This window comes from Oncorhynchus mykiss, chromosome 32, assembly GCF_013265735.2.
Source record: "Oncorhynchus mykiss isolate Arlee chromosome 32, USDA_OmykA_1.1, whole genome shotgun sequence".
In the NCBI taxonomy this organism is placed as follows: Eukaryota; Metazoa; Chordata; class Actinopteri; order Salmoniformes; family Salmonidae; genus Oncorhynchus; species Oncorhynchus mykiss.
The window spans coordinates 14,466,541-14,487,915 of NC_050572.1; the positions used below are offsets into that span (position 1 = coordinate 14,466,541).

Here is a 21,375-nt window from a genome sequence, read left to right on the forward strand (position 1 = left end):
CAATTAGGCTAAATTTAAATATCACCAAACATACTCTAAAACGCAAAGCCGATCACATTTTACAATATGCCATATCATAGTACGAAAGCAAATTGAACGCAAATCAGACCAAAAGCTACTTGTGTTGGACCATATTGCAAATGTTGAATATGAATAATACTTCAGAAAAAAAGTGGAAAATAGTTTTCCACTGACTTTACAAAATGTAATTGCATCTTGTACTCTGAATCATATGTTGATATTGCATGATAATTCTGTTTATTAAACACTACCTATGTCAAGTTTTCCTATAGGCCTAACCTGAAGATAAAAATAAACGCATTCTAACTATAATAATTAGACCTACTAAATGCCTGTTTTCTTTGAAGACAATCAAACACTCAACGTTATTTGCCCAGTAAAATGTACTTAATTATCTAGATTGTCAATTCATTTGACATGTATAAAATGGAACTTTTAGGTTTCTTTGTGTAGAAAATGTAAAGATACGCATGTACAACATGCTGTGTATAACTAGACTAAGGCCTACTATTTCGTCTATTTTTATAAATCTTTATATTATTAAATACTGCCCTGGATGTGCTTACGACCACAATAGCTAATAATGTTGGGGCGGCAGGTAGCCTAAAGGTAAGAGCGTTGGATTAATAACTGGTTGCAAGATTGAATCCCAGAACTGACAACGTAAAAATCTGTCGTTCTGCCCCTGAACAAGGCAGTTAACCCACTGTTCCTAGGCCGTCATTGAAAATAAGAATTTGTTCTTAACTGACTTGCCAAGTTAAATAAAGGTCAAATAATCTGTATAAGAACAATTAGAATAACAATGTTATAGAACGCAAATTATGCAGGAAAAGGATGCATCAACATATTAGGCCTAAACATGTCTAAACGTTGTATTCCTGATGAGCGCACTGTATTCGTAAACATTCCTTAACGTGGTATTAGACTTGCATTGTAAAACCGTAGGCAGGGTGTGAAATCACTTTGTTGCACTCTTAAACTGTTGTTCCTGCGAGAGTAACCACAAAGGGAAATTCAAAAGAGGCCATTCTGAGGCTTGTTATGGAACATCAGCGCCATCCTCTGGTCACTACACAAACTTGCAGGGTGGAAAAGGTGCAATGCGCACAGAACTGCAATCACAGCCACCCGCTTAGTGGCCAAATAGAGAAAAAAAATCACATAAAGGAATGTGATTAATGTAGGAACTGTGGCATTCATTGCGCGCGGTAATATTTCCAGACGGAATGCAGATTTAGAGGTCCAGTGATTAGTATCGAGAATAGTATATCTAAAATGTCCATGTTGGCCTCATATACACTGAGACTAGGTCTTGCCTCATATACACTGAGACTAGGTCTTGCCTCATATACACTGAGACTAGGTCTTGCCTCATATAATGCTGTTGTTTTATTGCCCTTCCTGTTCCTCCAGCACGTCAACAGAACACTAGCTACCACCAGAGAAACCGAGCGAGAACGTTTCCCAGGCCAGGTAGAAACAAAGGGGCGCTCGAGATGACCATGAGTCCGGCGAGCAACATTCGGGGAGACGCCAATAAAGCTGATCATTTCCGCTAGGCCTTTTGTCCATGCTGCAGTCCTACAGAAAGAGAGAAAACAAATGGGTGCCGAGTTCTGAAAACGGCCTAATTGTGTCTGGACGGCCATAAAGCCATTAAATGTGGAATGCCAGACAGTATAGCAGGCCAGGCGTTTTATTGCTCTTTCTCTGGCCCAGCCTTTGATGTTTGGGGTCCATCTGCGTCCTCGAGGCAGAGCGAGTCACAACACCGCTATATGGCTCCATACAACTACTACAGGCCTGTGTATATTCAAATATATGTGCATGCATTATGTGAATAATGTTGTCTGAAAAACGAAGGGTGTTTCTGTGATTCTGTAATTATTTAGTTTTGCCAAGGTCCGGTTGTAGCCTATTCCACATGTCTCTATAATTTCAACTGTTGTTATTATTTGGTACACCGCAGATTTAAGAGAACTCCTCTAGGCCTATAGGCCAATAGGCTTGTGGAAGCAGGTCCACCTCAACCACTCATTCTAACTAGAAGTTCATATCAAACAGATTTGTAATTTGATTACCAACACCACAGCTAAATTCCATATAGTACAGTCCCCTCGTTGAACGCTCAATACCTTCGACCTCTCTCCCCTGCACATATTGCAGGTTTTAGAACATGGCGGCCATGATGTGTCCAGAAGCACGGGGTCTTAACTGAGCGGTGGTGTCATATCATAGCTGAAGAACAGATATCCTACAGGCCCCAGCTGTCGAAGATTTCGACATCTTTTGCAGCGCTTTGCACCCCATAAACGGTTATAGTGGTAATTGTATTTTATGGCTGTATACAACTAACAATGTCCTCTGCCAAGGCGCGCGGAACAGAGCAGAGCTGCATGCACCGTGCTGCATGTTTACCCTGATACAGAGACTTCAGGCAGAGCCCCCCTCGAACCCCCCCCCCCCCCCCCCTCATTAACTCCACACGCACACACACACACACACACACAAATACAGTGTGTATGTGCGTGTGTGTTTTGCGCGCTGTGTTGAAGAAAGAATGCCGAGTGCGCGCTCACATTATTTGATAAGCCGTTGACATTTCAAAGTCAAAGACTCGAATTTCCTCACGGGAAATGAAATAAATGGTCGACTGTCATTACTACCTGGTTTACATTACTCCATGAATAGTTTTGTATTAGAGTATTATTCCAATATTTTGTTGGAGAGAAAATATAAGTGCAAATGAATGTAAGTGTTGGCATATAGGCTACACAATACATTTGGTAGGATGCAATACATTTGACTGTCAATATATTTAAGAATTTGATAATTTATTGAATTAATTCTTAGATTACAGTGAAATGTAAAAGCACAACAAATTATAAGAATTCAATGTGGCTGCATTCACAGATATAATTTGTTTTATTCAATAAATAAAGTACAAATTACATTTGAGAACCGAACATCCGAACGTCTCCAGACCATGAGGTATTCATTACGCAGCCTACAGTGTTTTTAAAATGTCCTCTCTCTCTCTTTCTAACCAATATGTCCTCTAAATGTTACTCCCTGAAATTCAGACATAGTTTCCTATACAAGCGTTATGTTTCTTCACAACGGAGTCAGGTAAAAATGAAAGAGGTTCTTGCAACAATAGGTCTTGCAATTATAGGTAGTTGAGAGACGTCTAGGTAGTCAACACAAAATGATTGTTATGTACCTTCTATTAATAGTACCAATAGGCCTATATGCATTTTAAAAAGGCTTTTGATACTCATGCACCCCCTTCAAAATGCTACCATCACGTTAGCAGCCAGACGTTAGCAGCTTAGCAGCCAGACGTTAGCAGTCAGGCGTTAGCCTATCACTCCAACGTTAGATCATGAATCAACGTTACCAGTAACTGAAATAATGACAACAACAAAAAAACTTAATCACATTTAAAACTAAATTCAGTTGAACCGGAAATACAAATATCTACAAACCAGAGAACACACACATAGCTACAAACATCCATACACAAACGAGCACAGAGAACAGGCCTACTAATACTCGTGTTACACAATGACACTTGCAGCCGAGGCCTTAATTAATTAACATCCTAATAACAATAACAACAAATTATGCGCACTGTTAAATTGTGCTATATAAAGGTAGTTGCATCAAACCGACGAGTAGAGCCGGACATGCTTTTTACAAGACACATAACAGCTTATGTTTGGAATAAAACAATAAGACAACGACTTCTAAAAAATACAATATTTTCACAGATATCCCTTTTTTGTGATATTTTTTACGTTCTCGTTCAATGAGTCATAGGTACCTATAAATCATTTTTTGGTCCACAATCTTTATTACATTTCTTCATCTTCATTCTGCGGTTCTGAAACCAGATTTTGACCTGTCTCTCGGTAAGGTTGAGCTGCCTCGCGACCTCGAACCTACGGTCCCGCGTGAGGTACGTGTTAAAGAGGAACTCTTTCTCCAGCTCAAGGATCTGGTGCTTGGAGTATGGACAGCGCTTTTTTCTCGTGGCGCTTGCGTGGAGCCAGTTAGATACCGGGTTATCTGGAGAGAGGGGGTGCGAAACGAGACTGGTGTGAGCCCGGTGCTGCTGGCCCAGATGTAATAAAAACACATGACCCACAAGGGACAAGGCTGATAACAAAAGCCCTGGAAATCAATTATGGATCTAAAAATCTAAATGCAATCCAAAGTAGCAATGCACTCCTATACCTGACTGTTGCTGCTGTTTAAAATCTGAAACACATAGTATCAAAACATAGAAACGGGTGAGAGAAAGATAGCCTATTATCAAGTCCCGATAAATTGCACGCCTCGAATTGCATATTTTCAACCACGCGCCCCCTCTGCTACTCACACATTTCTACCTGCATCCCCGCAGCTTTACAGAACATAGCATTACCAAATGTCAAAGGATGAAGCAGCACTTACTTGGATCGAGGGCCGGTTTCTCCTCTATCTCCCCGTTCAGGTTTGCGGTCTGGCCAGGTAGTGTGTTCTTGTCCACCGGGGACGCCGTCGCAACTGTCCCGTTGGTGAAGTCGGACAGGAGCAGTGCGGTGTGGGATCCAGGCAGCGTGCTGTCCACTCGTGCGCCCAGGCTCTCCGGTTTGATCCCGTAATGATGACTCGTTGGTAATCCGGTCAAGGGCAAGGACCCTGAAATGGGCTCAAGCAGCCAGGACTGCATGTAGCGACCCTCCAAGTCGCCTGGAGCCGGGCCTTGGTGATGCCCATACGGGTGGTGGTACACGGATGACACGGCACCTGGAAACTGGGTCGATACATGGCCCCAGGACGGGCTGAAGACCGGAGCTTTCGTCGGGAAGGTGCAGGGCCCAAGCTCGGTGTGATCGGTGAGCGAGGTGAGCTGCCTCGCATGCTGGAGCCCCCCCGGACCGGAGGTGTATCTGGGCGCGGACAGCTCCTCGCTCTCCGGCAAGATGAGGGAGTCGACGTAGTAGCTAGTCAACGTTCCAGATGTCGACATGACAAAAGAGACTTTCACATGTACCCACACATACACAGATACATACAAAAACAAGCGTGCCACACACACCACACACACATACACACGCACTAAACCCGACTTTTACAAAATAACAATCTAAAGAAATCAAGTACAGCAACTTGGCACCACAAAGATCTACAGTGGACTAATAGTTGGGAAGCAGGACTGCCATTCGATTGGGTGACGAGCGCACGTGATCATAAAGGCTGAACAATAAAGGATAAATCAATCCCTTTGGCTATTAAATGCTCACGGGTCTCTGTCTTAAAACGTAACAATGTCTAGTTTTAAAAGCAAATTATTATTATTTTATACAATTACTGCTGATATAAATGTAGGTTAATGGAAAGGGAGAGTAGACTAAACTGAAATACCATTGGAAGTATCTGTCCATTTAGTATAGGTCAGCAAATCTAATAAATAATTCTCCCAAAACACACATTTAACGAGTATATTTACACATATGTTAGAGGGTAATAAGCATTACCAATGATACTCACAACAAAACATACAGGAGCTGAACATAACCAGGATAACGCCGCCATATTGGGGCTTATTAACGATACCAAATGTCATAAACTGCATTCTTTCTATGGCGCCAAGGAACGTCAATTATTCAGATATTCTTTCTTACAACTAATGCTCTGGGTAGCTTTCCATCGTAGCATGTAACCTCTTTCATCTTCTGTCAAAATGTTCAATATTTATGTTTCATATTTTCATTGTCAGGAAACATTCCAAAATGAAAAGCTTTTACGTTCACGCCCCGTTAAACATAAGCTTTCGAAGGTGTGCTATATCATGCTATTTTGTGAAGCCGTAGTTTGGTATTATACAATAATAACCTAATATCATATAAGATTAATAGAACCACAAGCCTGCTGAGAATAATATCTGACTAGTTGAATGTGTTATTTCATCAACATCCTATGACATTGTTATTATATTGCCTATTTGGAAAAAATATATATATAATTTCTCAGTAAAAGTAATATTCTTTTCAACAGCAAAATATGGAAAAGTTTTAGTTCGGATAGTTCTTTTTTATAGAAAACAAATGTCTAAATAGAATAGAAATGTGTGTTGGCATAGTAGTAGGTCTACCCGGTTAAGTTAATGTATTTACTGCTGCGTTAAAACAAAAACAAAAACATTTAAAGGATCATTTTACTGTTCTAGTCTAATATTGTATTCTATATCCATGAATATCCAGGATAGCCTACATTCTGGTTATTAAACAAAACCGAGGAATTAAACAGCAATGTTCTATTACAGAAAATATATTAATTTAATCAATAACCTACATGGAAATAGGCCTAATTGTGGCATATTTAAACAATTAAGATTCAACAAAATAAGCGACAATTATGGATATTCGTCATAGAAAATAGTATGCACATAGTAGTGCACGTCGTTCTGGCTTCTTTTTCAAATACAAATACTTTACCACTATTACTAAGAATTAGCCTACACATATTGTTTGCATCCGACTATTACTAGGAGTTCTATAAGCCTATTATGAGGCCACAATCATAATTAAGAAAGACCCTGTTGTTTTGGTTTACCTGGATTTTAACCTTTATTTAAAATGTATATATATATTATCAAATTTTACCCTTTTATTTTTATGTCAGATTGTCCAGCATCATCCTCAGACAATTGTTTTTATTTTTGTTCTAATTCTAATTTCTCATTTCTCACTTCTGTTCAAATCCAGGTCATATGACATAATCAACCAAAACACAGGCCCCTAACCATAATTACCATTAGCACTATCACAAATAGGCTACCAGCACAGCAGTGCCAATTATGGAAGCTACTATGGCTAATGAAAAAAATGATACACTATTAAGTAGAAAATAATAAGCTAACAAATACAGCATAATGTACAGAAGCCGTTGAGTTTCCTCAGAAAAGTGTGAGATACCGCGAGAGAAAAACATCCAATTAATAGATCATTTAATAGATAGTTTAAACATGGGGTTGTTTATTTCATCATTCAGACACATAGATCACGTTCTAATCAAATTTGAAAGCAGAAATAAAACTCGTTTTCAAAAACCGAACAACAATGGACAAGCAAATACAATACAAACCAACGGCAAACCTAAGTCTGGATACAATATGATAAAATCTGAACTAGTATGAAGAGAGGAAATCTCGGCGTAACACGTTGTAACACTTCACAGACATGTTCTCGAACCTTGCCCTACCATAGCTTTAGAGAACCGTGATAGGATAGCCCACAGAATTACGTGTTCTATTTATTACCGTCGAATAAAACTGAAAGCTAGGCCAACACCTTACAGGCCACAGGCGATTGACTACTGCTAAATAATCCACTCCAGCCTGTTTTCCCATACTGAAAAAAAACGTTATAACTCACACTAATAACTGAAAAGATAGGCGTTCATCTACCTGGAAAGCATTGGGCCTACCACTGTGCATAATCAGATAATGCTCGGTGAAAATATATTAGAGACATTAGAACAACATAAAGAGGCTAGTGGATAAATAAAGGCCATGCGCACTTAAACACAGCACAGACAGCAACCTTCAAAAGAAAAAAAGGACACACAAGTGAATGCAATAGCACTTTAAGGCTGTAAACTAAATCAGGGTGTGTTTAACACGGACCCAGTATACCGCAGGGGTTATTCACTTATTTTTCCCGCAGATAACAGCTTGTCTGGCGGATCTAAATATCGCCATAAAGCCCTTCCCGTCTTTTGTGTCCGGGCTGTATTGCGCAGCGGAAGCATCCGGTTCAATTGCCCACCGGAGCGCCGCTGAGGTCGCTGTTGCACACTCAACTTCCCCTTCCACTACAATGCAGTGGTCGTAACCGAGGCCTTGTCTGGCGTCATTGCGTCACGAGTGAGAGAAAACATACTTATCTATACGCAAAATCCAAGTCCAACTCGCCTATGGCTGAGCTTTTACCAAGATAAATATAGGACGCAGGCAATTCAGGGGCTTAATTTGACGACGAAAATAACAAGTGGAGTTTGTATAAATATTACTGACGATATGTTAAGATAAATACACGACAGTAAGTATATCTCAACAGCTAAAGGAAATAAGAAATGTCCTATTGTTTATTCATATATTTATGTAAAAACAAATAACACTCCATCCTATTACATACAATTCAATCAGATTGCACGTGTCCCAGACTACGTTGACTGAAGTTTCGATGTATTAAACTGGGCCAATTCAGACAGTTTCGTGTTGTAGAGGTAGAAAATAGATCCCAACAACATGAAACTACCTAAACCACTCCACAGTCCGCTCCAGGCCTCAAGACGCACAGCAGCCAATGCATAACGCCACGTCTTCTTCGGTTTTCATATCGATTTCAAACACCAATGCTGTTCATAACGAGCCTGTATTGAAAGTACCATGTTCTTTAATGTTCATTATCAAATCCTTGCACTGGAAACTGTCTTTCTTATTACATGTTGAGTCCAGAAAACACAAATCGCAAACAACAAATTGACTTACCCATTCATCGAAGTTATTCCACTATTCCAATCACAAAATGAATGGAAGACTTTGTCCAAAAATGCCCAAACGCAATATTACTTTCTACCACTGTCTATTGCTTCCTCTCCGGCTAAACGTCTCTCTCTCGACTGAAATCAGTCTTTGGGGAGAGCGAGAATCGTCATATACGAGCAAGTCATAAAACTCTACAAATGCCGCCTTGCAGCGTTATAGGCCTATGCCTATACCGCCTAGACATATTATGACTGGTGTCATATGTAAATAGTTTCCGAGAGCTATTCCATGGATCCTAAAAACATTTCTTAACGGACAGGCAAAAGCCAAGCAATGTACAACTTCAAATGGGATTCAAAAACCTGTCCAAATTGCTTATACTATTTTACAGAAAAAAATGGCGAGAAATGCAGAGGTATAAACACTGACTTCAAAAAACAGACTAATCCAGTATATGTGAATTTATAATTTATTACGCAATACACAAAACACAATCTCATATGTACATAATGTTATACACAATAAAAACATTTTCACAATGTAGACTGCTCATGTACATTTCCCTTAGTTCGAGTCTACACAACAAAATGATCCTCAACTCATCATAATATATCGGAACAATACATTTATAGGTCGACTCATCTTATTCCCTCACTGTTGATAGATAGGCCTTGTGTGATCCACATTGAAAAATGCAGGAAAAGGGGGGGTCTGAATCATGTTGTTTCATGCAATCTACATTTTAAAGAAACTGCACAATATATGCAATATATTTGTAAAACTCAATTGTGATTTATATGTGTAGCTCCAATTTAGATAAAATGTCAACCATTATTTTACCCAAGACACCTATTCCAAGATGTGACAGAATATGAAGAAATAAGAAACAACCGATAACATTCACGTTTTACCAGTAGCTAGCTATACAGGACGATGCAAAGGCTTGCCTGTAGGCCTAAGAAATATGTGCCCTTTTCAACTTGCATTATAACTAAAGCTCGTTTAATACAAAGCTTATTAAAAACATTCAGTGTTATCACGAAAAACCGAAATTTGACGTGAGCTCCCGAATCCTGTTTTCTCGGGTCATTTTCTTCAGTTTCATTCTGCGATTCTGGAACCATATTTTGACCTGCCTGTCGGTCAGGTGCACGCTCCTACTGATCTCTAGGCGACGCTCGCGAGTCAGGTACATGTTGAAGAGGAACTCCTTCTCGAGCTCCAGTGTCTGGTGCTTGGTGTATGGGCAACGTTTCTTCCGGCCGCTTTTTGCTGTTAGCCAGTTGGCGGTGCTCTCACTTTTTGAGTCTCCTAAAGGAAATGGTAGATACATGCTTTTTAGGCTGACAGCTTGGGATGTAAGATAGGCCGCGCGCAAGCTTCTGTGTGTGTGTGTGTGTGTGTGTGTGTGTGTGTGTGTGTGTGTGTGTGTGGTGTGTGTGTGTGTGTGTGTGTGTGTGTGTGTGTGTGTGTGTGTGTGTGTGTGTTGTGCAGGTCAATGGGTTGATATAGGCCTTTCCATAAGGAAGGTTCAACGGCCTTGTGTACTTTGCTTGAACTTAAAACATGTGCAGGTAATAATTCAAAGATATTTTATGCGATGTATAACATTTTCTATAATTTTAGACCTACTATAATAAGAACAAATATCAACAGACAAAAATAAAAACAGGCTTTTAGTAGATAGTGAATAGACATAGCCTACGAATGTTAGGCCTATTTTGAGCGACAGTGAAGGGCCTATAATGGAAACTCTATGATAAACCTATAGCCTAAACCGAAACAAATAATTACATGTATTTTTTTTTATAATAACATTGCTTTTTTCCCCACAGCATTTTTACTAAATTGCTTCTATTATTTTTCCAAACCTTTCATGCCCGCTTGATATTAAGGCATTAAAATAAGCATGGTGTCGCCTCATATAGACCATATATTATCCCTGAATAAAAAAAAACACCTAAATGACCTCTGAATGCTAAAGCAGAAATCCGTCTCTCTGCAAGTGTTATAATCTTTTTATTTGTCGCCATACCTGCTTCACTATACAGTATGAAATAAAACCAACCGTGGCAGAGTGATTGACAACACCTTTTGATGATCTCAGCTCACCTTTAGTCGTTTTCACTGACTTTTCCTTCTCGAGCTCCACCACAGCTTCCTCGGGAGAGGAAGGTTCCCCGTCGGAGGACGCTCGCGTCTCCTCGTCCCCCAGTAGGGCGTTCGTCTGCTGGGGTTTGGGCGCGTTACCGGAGGACAGAGCCTCCTCGGTGTCTCTCCTCCTGTGCTCCGCCGTGGCTGAGCAGGCTAAAGCTGAGGACAGCTGGGGTGTCGAGGTGTGGAAACGAGTTGGTGCAGGGGGGTGTAGGCCAAAGTGAGAATGAGAGGGGTTCGATTGGGCACCGTGGTAAACTTTATGAGAGCGTGCGTGCGTCTGAGACAAGCGGAAGTAGCCAGGCACGGGTACAGTACCCCCACCACCGCCGCCGTCGGTGACTGTACACGAGCCTGAACCGGAGCCTGTTGTGGTTAGCCTCGAGTATGTCAGGTCTTCGGCTGTGGAGGCTTTAGGGCACTTCTGCGGTTCATAGAGACAGTACACGCTCTCCTCCTTAATGCTCTGTGGGAACGAGCAGGGCGCGACCTGGGGACCCACAGTTTGTTGCTGGTCCATTCGGTCCATTCTGCACGACCTCTGCGCGTCCATCCACATCTCCATGCCTGACATATACGCGCCTGACGCGGCAGACATCATGTTTTGGGGACCTGCGTTGCTCCGCTTGCCTATGCCAGGGAAGTATCCACAGTTCTGTAGTCCGTAAGGAACCTCTGAGGCGGTGTTATGGGGCAGACACACGCCGCTGCCCGGGTAGTAGTGTCCCCCTGCACCCTCGGTCCGACCGCTGATCAGAGAATCCACAAAAAACGCGTTTCCTGCGGGGCTGTCCGAGCATGACATTATTGTAGTGTATTTTGGCGAGGGGAGAAGATAGCCCTTTCTGGCTGACATTTCTTGTGCAAAACATGCTGGATATGATTAGATGTACCCCCCTCTCCACTGTGCAGACTCTGGAGCCAATAGGAAGGCTCGGATACGCAGGGCCCCTCCCCATCCACCACCACGTAGCAGCCGGGGCCATCGAAGGTCTGAGGAATAGAAAGGAGAAAGCACAGCAATCAGTGCGTTTCTCTCATCTCGCTTTAATGCACCACCATAGCACCGACGGGGCGAGGCCATATGTGCAGAATGCAAACATTCGAAAATAAAAAGTAGTCTATGCGCACCCATGCATGCGCAAAGGGGAGTTCGGCAGCATATGTTCCATATCAACTACCAATTCTGTTTTCAGCATTAAGAGAAGTGCGTCGTATCCCTTATTATTTTGAACTGTGCGTAAAATAAGCATAAGGTTTAATTAATCAAATGATTAATTTGTCTTAAGCCCTATGGCTCCCTATAGTTGATACTTTATATGCGTATATATCACACAAGAAGACTAAATGGAAACCATATTAGTTTTAAAAACAGACGCAACAACAGGACCAATAAAGGAAAGCCTATATAAGCTACTAAATAATGACGTGTTCACCTCATCATTATAACACAATTAATATGAAATAAAAATTACAAAAAGTATTTGAAACCCTATTTTACACTGTAGGTTAGTGACCTTTAAATATGACTTTGCAAAAGTTTAGAGACTTCAAGTGTTACATCCATCAACTGCAGATAAGGCTATGCGTTCTTCCTGTACTAAAATGAGAGGTTTACAATGTTTAACAGCCCTCAGATGCTGTTTAATCGATACTAGACTAGATACAACTAAGCTACATGTACTCCTTATATAGCTAATTTAAAATGAACGTTGAAAAGTAAAACCAGCACATTAGTTCATATTAAACCAAATCAAATAAACAACCACTTCGCAAGTCATTCGCGCCTATAGCCTACACCTTTCCATGCGCACACAGTGTCGACAATCCTCCCGAACTGTAAGTGACAACTGTAAGCCAACATTAAGGTTCCCTTCAGGTTTAAACAGGTACCGTAAACAGGGCGTAACAAGACGGCTACACATTCTTTTACAGTGATTTAATATAAAATAGATCACTGCGTAAGTCTAATTAATTGACAAGTAAATGGATTGTAGAGAGCTAAAACACCGATGAAGGCATTAGGCCTAATTGGCAGGAACATTATACGCTTTACATACAGCAATTTTCTCCGAGTTCAAATGATTAGTTTCTTCTAGATCTATTTATTATATAAGATATACATATAGGGACATCAAAACAGACTGCATATCCGACCAAATAGCAGCACTAGATGATTTTGGGGAGTCTGGTTAAATCTAAATCATTGTCAATTTAGCGTCGAAGGATGATGCAGTAACGCCAACTGATGTTTTTGGTTACAAATAGGCCTATGTGTAGCCTCGATGTGTAGCCTCGATGCCTAATAGCGTGTTACAAAGGCATTGTAAAAGCAAACTATGGATGCAGATAATCATTATGGGTTCATCAAATATAAAGGTGTCCTATATGAACCTACGCTTTTTTTATTCACACAATTCACCACACGTATAAAATACCTTTGTGGGCATCTAATTGACATGCTGTTTCAACAATAACAATACATTTTTCTCAATTTTGCATTGAGATGGACACCGCAGAGTGAAAACAGAGCCGGAGGTCCACAAGCCACCTGGCACGGGTAATGGTCAAAACTGGCCCAGATTAACTTCAACCTGGAGAGAGAGAGAGGAATGGACGCATCCAAATGGAGGGAGACCAGTTGAGGCCATATAATACCCCAACGAGACAATGGGAATAACCTGAGCAAGTAAGTAAACATGGGGATTTAACCCCCCAAAACACAAACGTGGCCTTAAATGTAGACCTAAAAGCAATTTCTGCATCGTTACTAAAGGCTTATAGTTGTGGTTTGGGTCTAGTGGGATAATAGTTCTATGGTAAAAGACAACAACATTGCACTGTCACGAAAAATGACATCTTATTCATTATGTCTCCCAATTAAACATAGAAGTGAGACTAGTAATAGTTCTATCAATTCTAAAGTATAAGGAACGAAAAGGTTTATATGGTGCATAACTGGGGTTGACTATATATACTGTATATATGAGGAGGGGGGATCCGTGCAGCTAACATTATTTGACTGTTCTATAAACTGAACAGTGAATTGTGCATTCCATTACGAGTGAACTTAACTACCAGACAAATCAGCAAAAACACCATCAGCAAATATATATATATATATATATATATATATATATATATATATATATATATATATATATATATATATGATCATATAAAATATCAGCCATTCGAAATTCAATACTTAATAATGTTGACGTTAATTAATTCTGTGCACATGCAGCTTTGAAACAGTTGTAGTCAGCACACACACCCCATGCTGCATTATCGACGTGTAACCTAGGCCTATCAGTTATATCTCCGTGTTACAGTTATTAGCCTAATTGCGGCTATTAAATCTTCATTTCACAGCTGTCCAGCTATCATTTCCCCTAAAACAGTTTACTCTGAACAACGCTTTGATCAACCTCATATGATGGTGGCCGGGGAGGCCGTTTCGGACGGATCATGTTCGTCGCGAGTGCAGTTATGAACAATAATGCAGAGTTTTATTACATCCAGCGGAAGCATTTATTTTTCACGAGAGACAAAGGAGTAGTAGAGGGGTGTCCACGCGCATGCAAGAGCCGTGGCGAACCCCATCCGCGCCTTGGAATGATACCGAATATCCCCCTCTCTAGCGTCTAGAACAGGAAGGAAAGAGACACACGTTTCTGGCCTATCACAATCAAACCTACTTTTTCAATCACATAATTTATACTTTTGGCACGACCCAGAGAGTAATGCCTTCTGGAAGGACACCAAATGCAGATTGGTTCCAAAAAGCCCAGTGAGAGTGGTGATTTCACAAGTGATTGTTGTGATTTAGAAGGACCAACTAATCCAGATCATTAAAAAAATGTTTATATAAAACACTGAAATGAATAGATAATGATGAACTACTTTAGATAAGACATTCACTCCCCTCTTTCCATGATTGTGAACAAATACTTTCAGCCTGTAATAACCTTGATATCTTACAGTAGGCCTGTTCTATTGGATATTTGGGACAGATATTTTGAGATATATTTTTGGGCCATGCTTATACATGTAAAATATACAAGCCTAACAAATGTAGCAGAGCACGTGTTGCTAGGCTACTACATGTAATATCTTACCTAGGTCCTCTACAATTATACTGCCAATCATGCTCTACTGCTGACCACCATATTGAATGTGCAACCTAATGATCAAAACAGCTAAAGGAAAGAAACGTTACAATACAGTTGTACTTAAATAAACTGTTCAAATAATCTACTTCTGAAAACAGGAACAGCCAGCTCTCTCACATAGTATGAGGCTTTGTTCTTTGTTCGAGAAAATGTACCTGATTTGCAAGGTATTGTATCCCTCGAGAATCTTGAAGGTTTCTTGTGCTGGGTTCGAGTTCTTGCAAACAAAAATATCTACGACAATGACATTGATCTCAACAGCGCCGCACTGTGGCAGGAAGAAGCGTCTCCAAATGAGCACAAGCCCCATGGCCGCTACTCTGATCCAAGGAGGACAACCTGCGAAGGGGGAAAAACCTTCTCAAATGAAGTCGAAACGGCCAGTGAGCAGAGGCTTTTCCTATCCGTCCTCTCCCCTGTCTTCGCTCTCGCCTCCTTTGTAAAAGAATTGATAACCTTGGGTCTCAGACGGTTTATTGCACTGCACTCTGTACAAATGCTCCAGACTCTGAGACAGATTTTATGGCCGCGTTGCTGCGGCAACGGGGAGGATGTCCAGCAATTAGGGACGGAATTCCAGCCCGCAGTAAAGGATGCGCCAGGCGAGGTAAGGCCGGAGAGAGGCAACCATAAACTTCAGCCTCTCTCTCCCTGCGTTTATGGCCCTTTTGACTGTCATATATGAACGCCATTGCGCTGCGGCTGGCGCTCATAAACAGAGTGATAATACAGCAAATATGGCGATGCTCGCTTAGGAGGATGTTGTGGAAGAAGGGATGATTTTAATCAAATCCGTGAGAGACACGTGTAGGTGAATGAAAAGGAGATGCACATGGTGACTGTATTCGGCTTGTTTACCACAGTGTTGTGGGTAATTGAGACAAACATATTCAAAGTTCAAAGCCAATAAATGAACTCAATTGAATGATAAGCCTGAATGATGGTAGCCTATACGTCAGTGAGTTCAAAACGATTAGTGCCTAGATGTGCATGTCACCCTATACAATTGCAATGAGCAAAGGTCATTAGAAAATACAACCTGACACACATAAGAAATAGTAGCCTAACGTTTAGGTGCATATCAACATTTACGATTGGTAGCTTAATGAAATATCGGTGTTCATCAATCAATCGCTCACACAAAAATCGTTTCCACGAATAAGGTTTCACATTCGAGTAAGTAACTCTCAGTTTGAAATATTTAAATAGCATTTAGTCTTATTTCTTTGTGCTTAAAATGTTAAGAGTTGTGCGTAAAAGGCCTGTGTGAAGGTAAAACAGCTTTAAAATAGTTTCCAGTCTGAGTAAAATAACCAGTCACATTTGTACATTCCTTCAAAAATCTTTTCATTTTTAATTTCGAAATATAGGATAATACAGAATATTTGGGGCATACCAAGCAGTTGATCCAAGATTATGTCCCTAACAATATATTTCAAAACGCATTTGACGTTCACGGTACTGCAACAGAAAACAAGAAGACCTGTGAATAATAGAAACAAATAGTTGGTCCTATTTGAACAAAACCTGGATGCATATTGGCTGAATCTGGGTATCGAAAGACTGCGGCCTTGTTGCATACATTACCTATATTAACAACAGGCGTGTCGCAATGCAACAATTCGTGGCTGAACAAGCTTATATCAGGTTCTGTCTGTATAGGGTTAATATTATCCTCATTGGGTTTGTCCGTGCATTAACTTCAAATTCAAAGCCAAATTAGGTGTGGTAATCAAGTATACAAAATATAAACAGATGTTACTACATGTGTTGTGTTGAAACTATTACAATGGCCTAGTCACGGTTTGGGGTCAACACCATTTAACACCGGGTCCTTATTATTTTGCTGATAGAGCTTCGCAGCTGGTATTTAAAAGTGATAGAAAATCAGTGGCTGCAAAATAAACAACCTTACGAACAGAGACAATGTACAATCGCGCTCTTCCAAGTCTCATTATTTGGTCACACCAATTAATGAATTAAAGTCATAGCCTCATTTATGAAATGCACAACAGCACATATTGTCTGCCAACAAAAAACCTATACCACGTCACCACTCGTACGATTTTACTAACAGAAAACTTCATTTACCAGAGGCTTTTCGATTACAAAATGAACCCGACTCAGTCATTGTTAGACTGGTAAGGCTGTCCGCGCTGTGAAGCGAAAATGAAGGCAATAGACCTAGTGTGGCACAATATTATTAGGATACACAAGAAACATAGTCTTGGTAAGGACAAAATCCGCAGAAATATATTTTTAAAACAAAGTCTGATGGCCAAAATGCCGTCAGTGTGTCAACTTAAATCATGCTCGTTCTCAAACTGTTGGAAATCAGGAGAGATTCTGCTACCTGTCCTCGAACTTGAAATTAACAGTTGAGCATCGTGTTGCAGCTGCAGACATTGTTGTTGTTGTGTTGTTGCTACCTCTGCCACAAACGTCAGGGATAAGAGACCACAGCGAGTCAATAAGTCTGTAAACGCATATGGCAAGTCACTCCTAAAGCAGCGGGTTCGTGGTATAATAATGTAATCTGTCCCTGCTTAATTTCTTTTCCTTCATTCTTCGGTTCTGAAACCAGATTTTCACTTGGCGGTCGGTGAGGTTCAGCATACGAGAGAGCTGCAGTCTCTTCTCTTTGTTGATATACACACTGAAAAAGAACTCCCTCTCCAGTTCTCGGATCTGATATTTTGTATAAGGACATCTTTTTTTACGAGTCCTCTGTCCACCTAGAGAGGAGAGAAGAGAATGGCGGTCACCAAAATATACAAATAGCTCATATTATCCATGACTATGTTCTAGGATTTATAGGCATTGTCATAGGCTTTTGGGTAGTCTATAATTACGCATGTGGTCCAAATCAATACGACGAAAAATATTGTTATTGCCTCTTAATTTCTATATATTATTTATGCAGTCATTTCAATTACAATATGAAGCCATTAAACAGCATATGCAGTGTTGTGGATACGAACACTGCATATGCTATACATGATAACTGACAGTTTTCAGCGTGCATGTAAGGCTATAGACGAAATGCAATTAATCATAAAATAATATCAACAGTAATACCACATCAATAGATTACATTTGATTTCTCACATCAGAAACATGACAAATAGCATACTAGTGCAACACACACACACTGCCAGACTGCGTTAACGCACGATCTCCTATGTGCTAACCCCTAAACCAGAGGCATCCCCTCATTACACGCAAGTAAGTGCTCTTTTAATGCTAAGAAACCGTGAAACTAGGCTACATTTATGATTAATGTATGACCGGGAATATTAGGTCTACGTTACAATTCACAGTAATAACTACGTGCTTTTTAAAAACTTTAGGGAGTGTTAAGAAAAATCACTAGTTCTGATTTCTTTCACGGCCAATTTCAATTCCAAGCACGTGATCCTGAAGTTTATAACAAAGTTTTGTTGGGGAAATCTACAGGCCCTCTATAAACCTTATAAGCTTATAAAACACCATATAAAGAATTTAACAGCAGCGCGCTAGATTGCAAACTTTCTCTCATAACCAGGGTGCTGACTTAATACGTACTGCTGCTGCTGCTGCTCGATTTCTCCTCATTGTTGCCGGAAGAGGACTCTGGACTGCTGGTCTCCTCGCGTGGCTCCTTCCCCTCAGTATCCCGGCACGGTGGAGCGTGCTCTGCCACGGAGTTTGTTTGTTTCGTGGCCGTTGTGTTCCCTGAATAGTCGTTAGACGACGGCGTTTCCGAGGCGTTGCCATATGCTGTCTCGAAAAACTGGTCGAAGGCTTGGGGCAGCACCCCATTCCTGCCAACGTTTCCGTAGAAATTGGACGCTGCAGAGCCCGCGCCGGAGTGGTGGTGGTACGCGGCAGGGTTGTTTTTGGCAAACATTTCCCCCATGGTGGGCTGCGACGACAGACAGTCCCGGTGAACCATGTCCTCCGTAGTGGGGTAGCACTGGGGCAGGTTCCCCCGATGTGTCCATTTACCAGACGCGTCAATGGCAGCATAGTCCCTGAACGTCACCTCTCTCACAGGCTGGACTTGCGGCAGGTTAGAGGAGTACGAATATGTTATGGGGCGAGTAGACGGGGTCTGGGACAAAAATGAGGGTAGACCGGAGAAGTCTGCCCCCGCCGAGACGTAATAGGTGCAACTGGGCAAATACATGTTCGAACCGACAGGGACCAGCTCGTCAAAATCCATAATTCCTTCACTCTACCACAATCTGGGTCATGCCTCTATAGCCGCCCTTAACATGGCTCTGGAGCGCCCTGGCTCGTGCCTCTTTGAAGCTGGTTCGCTAGGCAGAAATTTTGAGACGTAAGCTGACGTGGAGAGCCAACTCCATCCATTCCGGGGAGGCGTGGGTCACGTGACCAACAGCAGAAATGGACAGATTTCCTGTGCGTGTGCGCGAGAGAGAGAGAGAGTTAACGGTTTATTTTTTATTTAGCTTTTGTATATTGTCTATTTCACTTGCTTTGGCAATGTAAACATGTTTCCCATGCCAATAAAGCCCATTGAATTGAATTGAGAGAGTGAGGGAGAGAGGGTCGAGGGTGTGTGTGCTATGAGCGGGTGTGGGTGTGTGCACGCGCGTGCATCATGGAGAGTGAGGACTTATTCAGTGAATGTGTGTGTGAGTGAGTGAGTGAGTGAGTGAGAGAGACATACTGCTAGTTGTCCTGAAGCTTGACATTGGTGGTTTATCGCCATGTCGGTCTAAAATGAATTCCCTTACATGCAGCAAGTCAGAGGGAAAACTATAATTGCATTGGTTGTTAAAATGTAGGGAAGTGACATATTTCTATCGAATAACTAACCTGATTCAATATCAATTTCACATATGCTATGCGCCTTTCGACATCTAATCTGTGTGTGTGTGTGTGTGTGGGGGGGGGGGGGGGGGGGTACTGGTTGAATCCATGCGTCTCGTAAGCTTTATGATATCCCTGAGGGTTTGAAGATGTCTTTGGAAATATTACACATTTGAGGCTTGCCAACAATATCTGTATCCTCTAAACGTGTAAGTACATTTCATTCAATAGTAAAATCCAAGACTATTGATTATGCTTTTGCAAAAACAAAGACAGAAAAATAACATATTTCTATGCTATGTTTGATGTTTGTGACTGAGGTGTGTGCTCATAATTTACAACATTATATCATGACCGTTTGGCTTCACGGCAACATTTGTCAATCAGGGTCATGTTCAAGTAAGCCTTGATGTTTGGCCCTGCCTCCGGTCAGGTGTCAGCGTCGCGACGACCAAACAGACATTTTAGGCCATGCAACACTTAGACAACACCAACAGACAGCTCATATTGACGCTTGGCTGTTAAAATACTCCAAACCCGTACATCACCTGCATTTCGCCACATAAAAAAAGACGGACGTTTTGTAAAGCGGTTTTAAAAAAGTTGCCAATATTGCACAATGTTGTTTACGACAGCGATAACTGAGGAGGCACCGGATCAATACTTCATATTTGAGCGCAGTAGGTAGAGATCGAGATAAATGCCCATGAATTGATTGTGGGTGTCTGTCTGGATATTATAAACACCCAGCGCTAGACCAACAATAGGCTAGTTATAAATGGACGTTTGTTAAATCATAATAGGCCTATGTTAAACTAATAGTAGTTCGTTGCTAGTTAGGTTGCATAATTAGGCCTCAACTGCAAAATTAGTTTTGTTTTCAACTTGAACTCCGTGATCTATAGGTCTCACCGCCTGTAAATAGCAATATTATCCAGATTGCACAATGCGTAAAGTGCCGTTTTACGCACAGATAGGCCTATTTCTAGATGGAATGAGGAAATAGACATCTATTTCTATGACCTGCAAGACATTGTGAACTACAATGCAATTCAGTTTTACAGTCCAATTCCGTTTAACAGACTGCGCACCCCTTCAGCGGCCCAGACAATAGTCCAGACAATATTTGAAATAGCGTCAACACACTACAACTATCAGCGTTGTGGAATACATTGATGTTGAATCAATAGCCGATTTGTTTTGAAAGATTTCTCCAGACGTTGTCCTCGTTTAAACCCAACTCCACGAGAAACGTTTAAACAACTTTTATGGGCCTATGGGCAATAATTATGTTCGAAACCATTATTCATTCTAAAGATTATGTTGGGTAAACATTTATTTCCTTATTAGCACATGATGTATAGACAATCTAACCAAAGGTGGAACACTAGTCAAAAAAGGTTCATGTTTAAACATTTAAAAAGTATATATAGTTATATCTCATAATTAGGCTAAATACTATAGATTGCATTTTCCTCACGAGTATTGTACCCATTTCGCATCTATTGAATAGAATTACAAACACATAGGCCTATGAATTCTTAACAGCCCAACAAAGTGTATTAGGTTATACAATTTACTTGTTGTAATGAAATACAAAATAACATATATTTAGATTAATCCTTTTCGAGTTTGTTTTTGGATGATACATTTTGAATAAACTAC

General features: G+C 40.9%; 3 protein-coding genes across 4 annotated transcripts; all 3 read right to left on the minus strand.

Annotated features, from left to right (window-relative positions):
* Window positions 1-2,915: 2,915 nt before the first annotated feature.
* Window positions 2,916-8,280, minus strand: LOC110487956 (homeobox protein Hox-A9). Its single transcript, XM_021559879.2, has 2 exons — window positions 4,483-8,280; window positions 2,916-4,095 (listed from the first exon to the last, which is right to left on the minus strand). The coding sequence occupies exons 1-2, from the start codon at window positions 5,039-5,041 to the stop codon at window positions 3,851-3,853; spliced, it is 804 nt and encodes a 267-aa protein (XP_021415554.1). The 5' UTR covers window positions 5,042-8,280; the 3' UTR covers window positions 2,916-3,850.
* A 736-nt stretch (window positions 8,281-9,016) lies between these two features.
* Window positions 9,017-15,342, minus strand: LOC110487955 (homeobox protein Hox-A10). The gene is made up of 3 exons (XM_036971368.1): window positions 15,048-15,342; window positions 10,676-11,710; window positions 9,017-9,874 (listed from the first exon to the last, which is right to left on the minus strand). Exons 2-3 carry the CDS (start codon window positions 11,571-11,573, stop codon window positions 9,600-9,602), a joined length of 1,173 nt encoding a protein of 390 aa, XP_036827263.1. The 5' UTR covers window positions 11,574-11,710; window positions 15,048-15,342; the 3' UTR covers window positions 9,017-9,599.
* Window positions 15,343-16,225: 883 nt separating this feature from the next.
* Window positions 16,226-19,284, minus strand: LOC110487957 (homeobox protein Hox-A11a). Of its 2 annotated transcripts, none has more exons than XM_036971369.1 (2): window positions 18,463-19,284; window positions 16,226-17,627 (listed from the first exon to the last, which is right to left on the minus strand). In XM_036971369.1, the coding sequence occupies exons 1-2, from the start codon at window positions 19,094-19,096 to the stop codon at window positions 17,395-17,397; spliced, it is 867 nt and encodes a 288-aa protein (XP_036827264.1). In that variant the 5' UTR covers window positions 19,097-19,284; the 3' UTR covers window positions 16,226-17,394. The 2 variants fall into 2 exon arrangements, with proteins under 2 accessions (XP_036827264.1, XP_021415556.1); XM_021559881.2 differs by having other exon boundaries at window positions 18,457-19,270.
* Between the last annotated feature and the right edge of the window lie 2,091 nt (window positions 19,285-21,375).

Coding starts and splice junctions, on each gene's coding strand:
- LOC110487955 (XM_036971368.1), bottom strand. CDS start 11,573: ATGTCAGCCAGAAAGGGCTATCTTCTCCCCTCGCCAAAATACACTACA. Junction 9,875..10,675: donor GTCAGTGAAAACGACTAAAG/GTGAGCTGAGAT, acceptor CATTTCCTTTAG/GAGACTCAAAAAGTGAGAGC.
- LOC110487956 (XM_021559879.2), bottom strand. CDS start 5,041: ATGTCGACATCTGGAACGTTGACTAGCTACTACGTCGACTCCCTCATC. Junction 4,096..4,482: donor GAAACCGGCCCTCGATCCAA/GTAAGTGCTGCT, acceptor CCCTCTCTCCAG/ATAACCCGGTATCTAACTGG.
- LOC110487957 (XM_021559881.2), bottom strand. CDS start 19,096: ATGGATTTTGACGAGCTGGTCCCTGTCGGTTCGAACATGTATTTGCCC. Junction 17,628..18,456: donor ATCGAGCAGCAGCAGCAGCA/GTACGTATTAAG, acceptor TCTCCTCTCTAG/GTGGACAGAGGACTCGTAAA.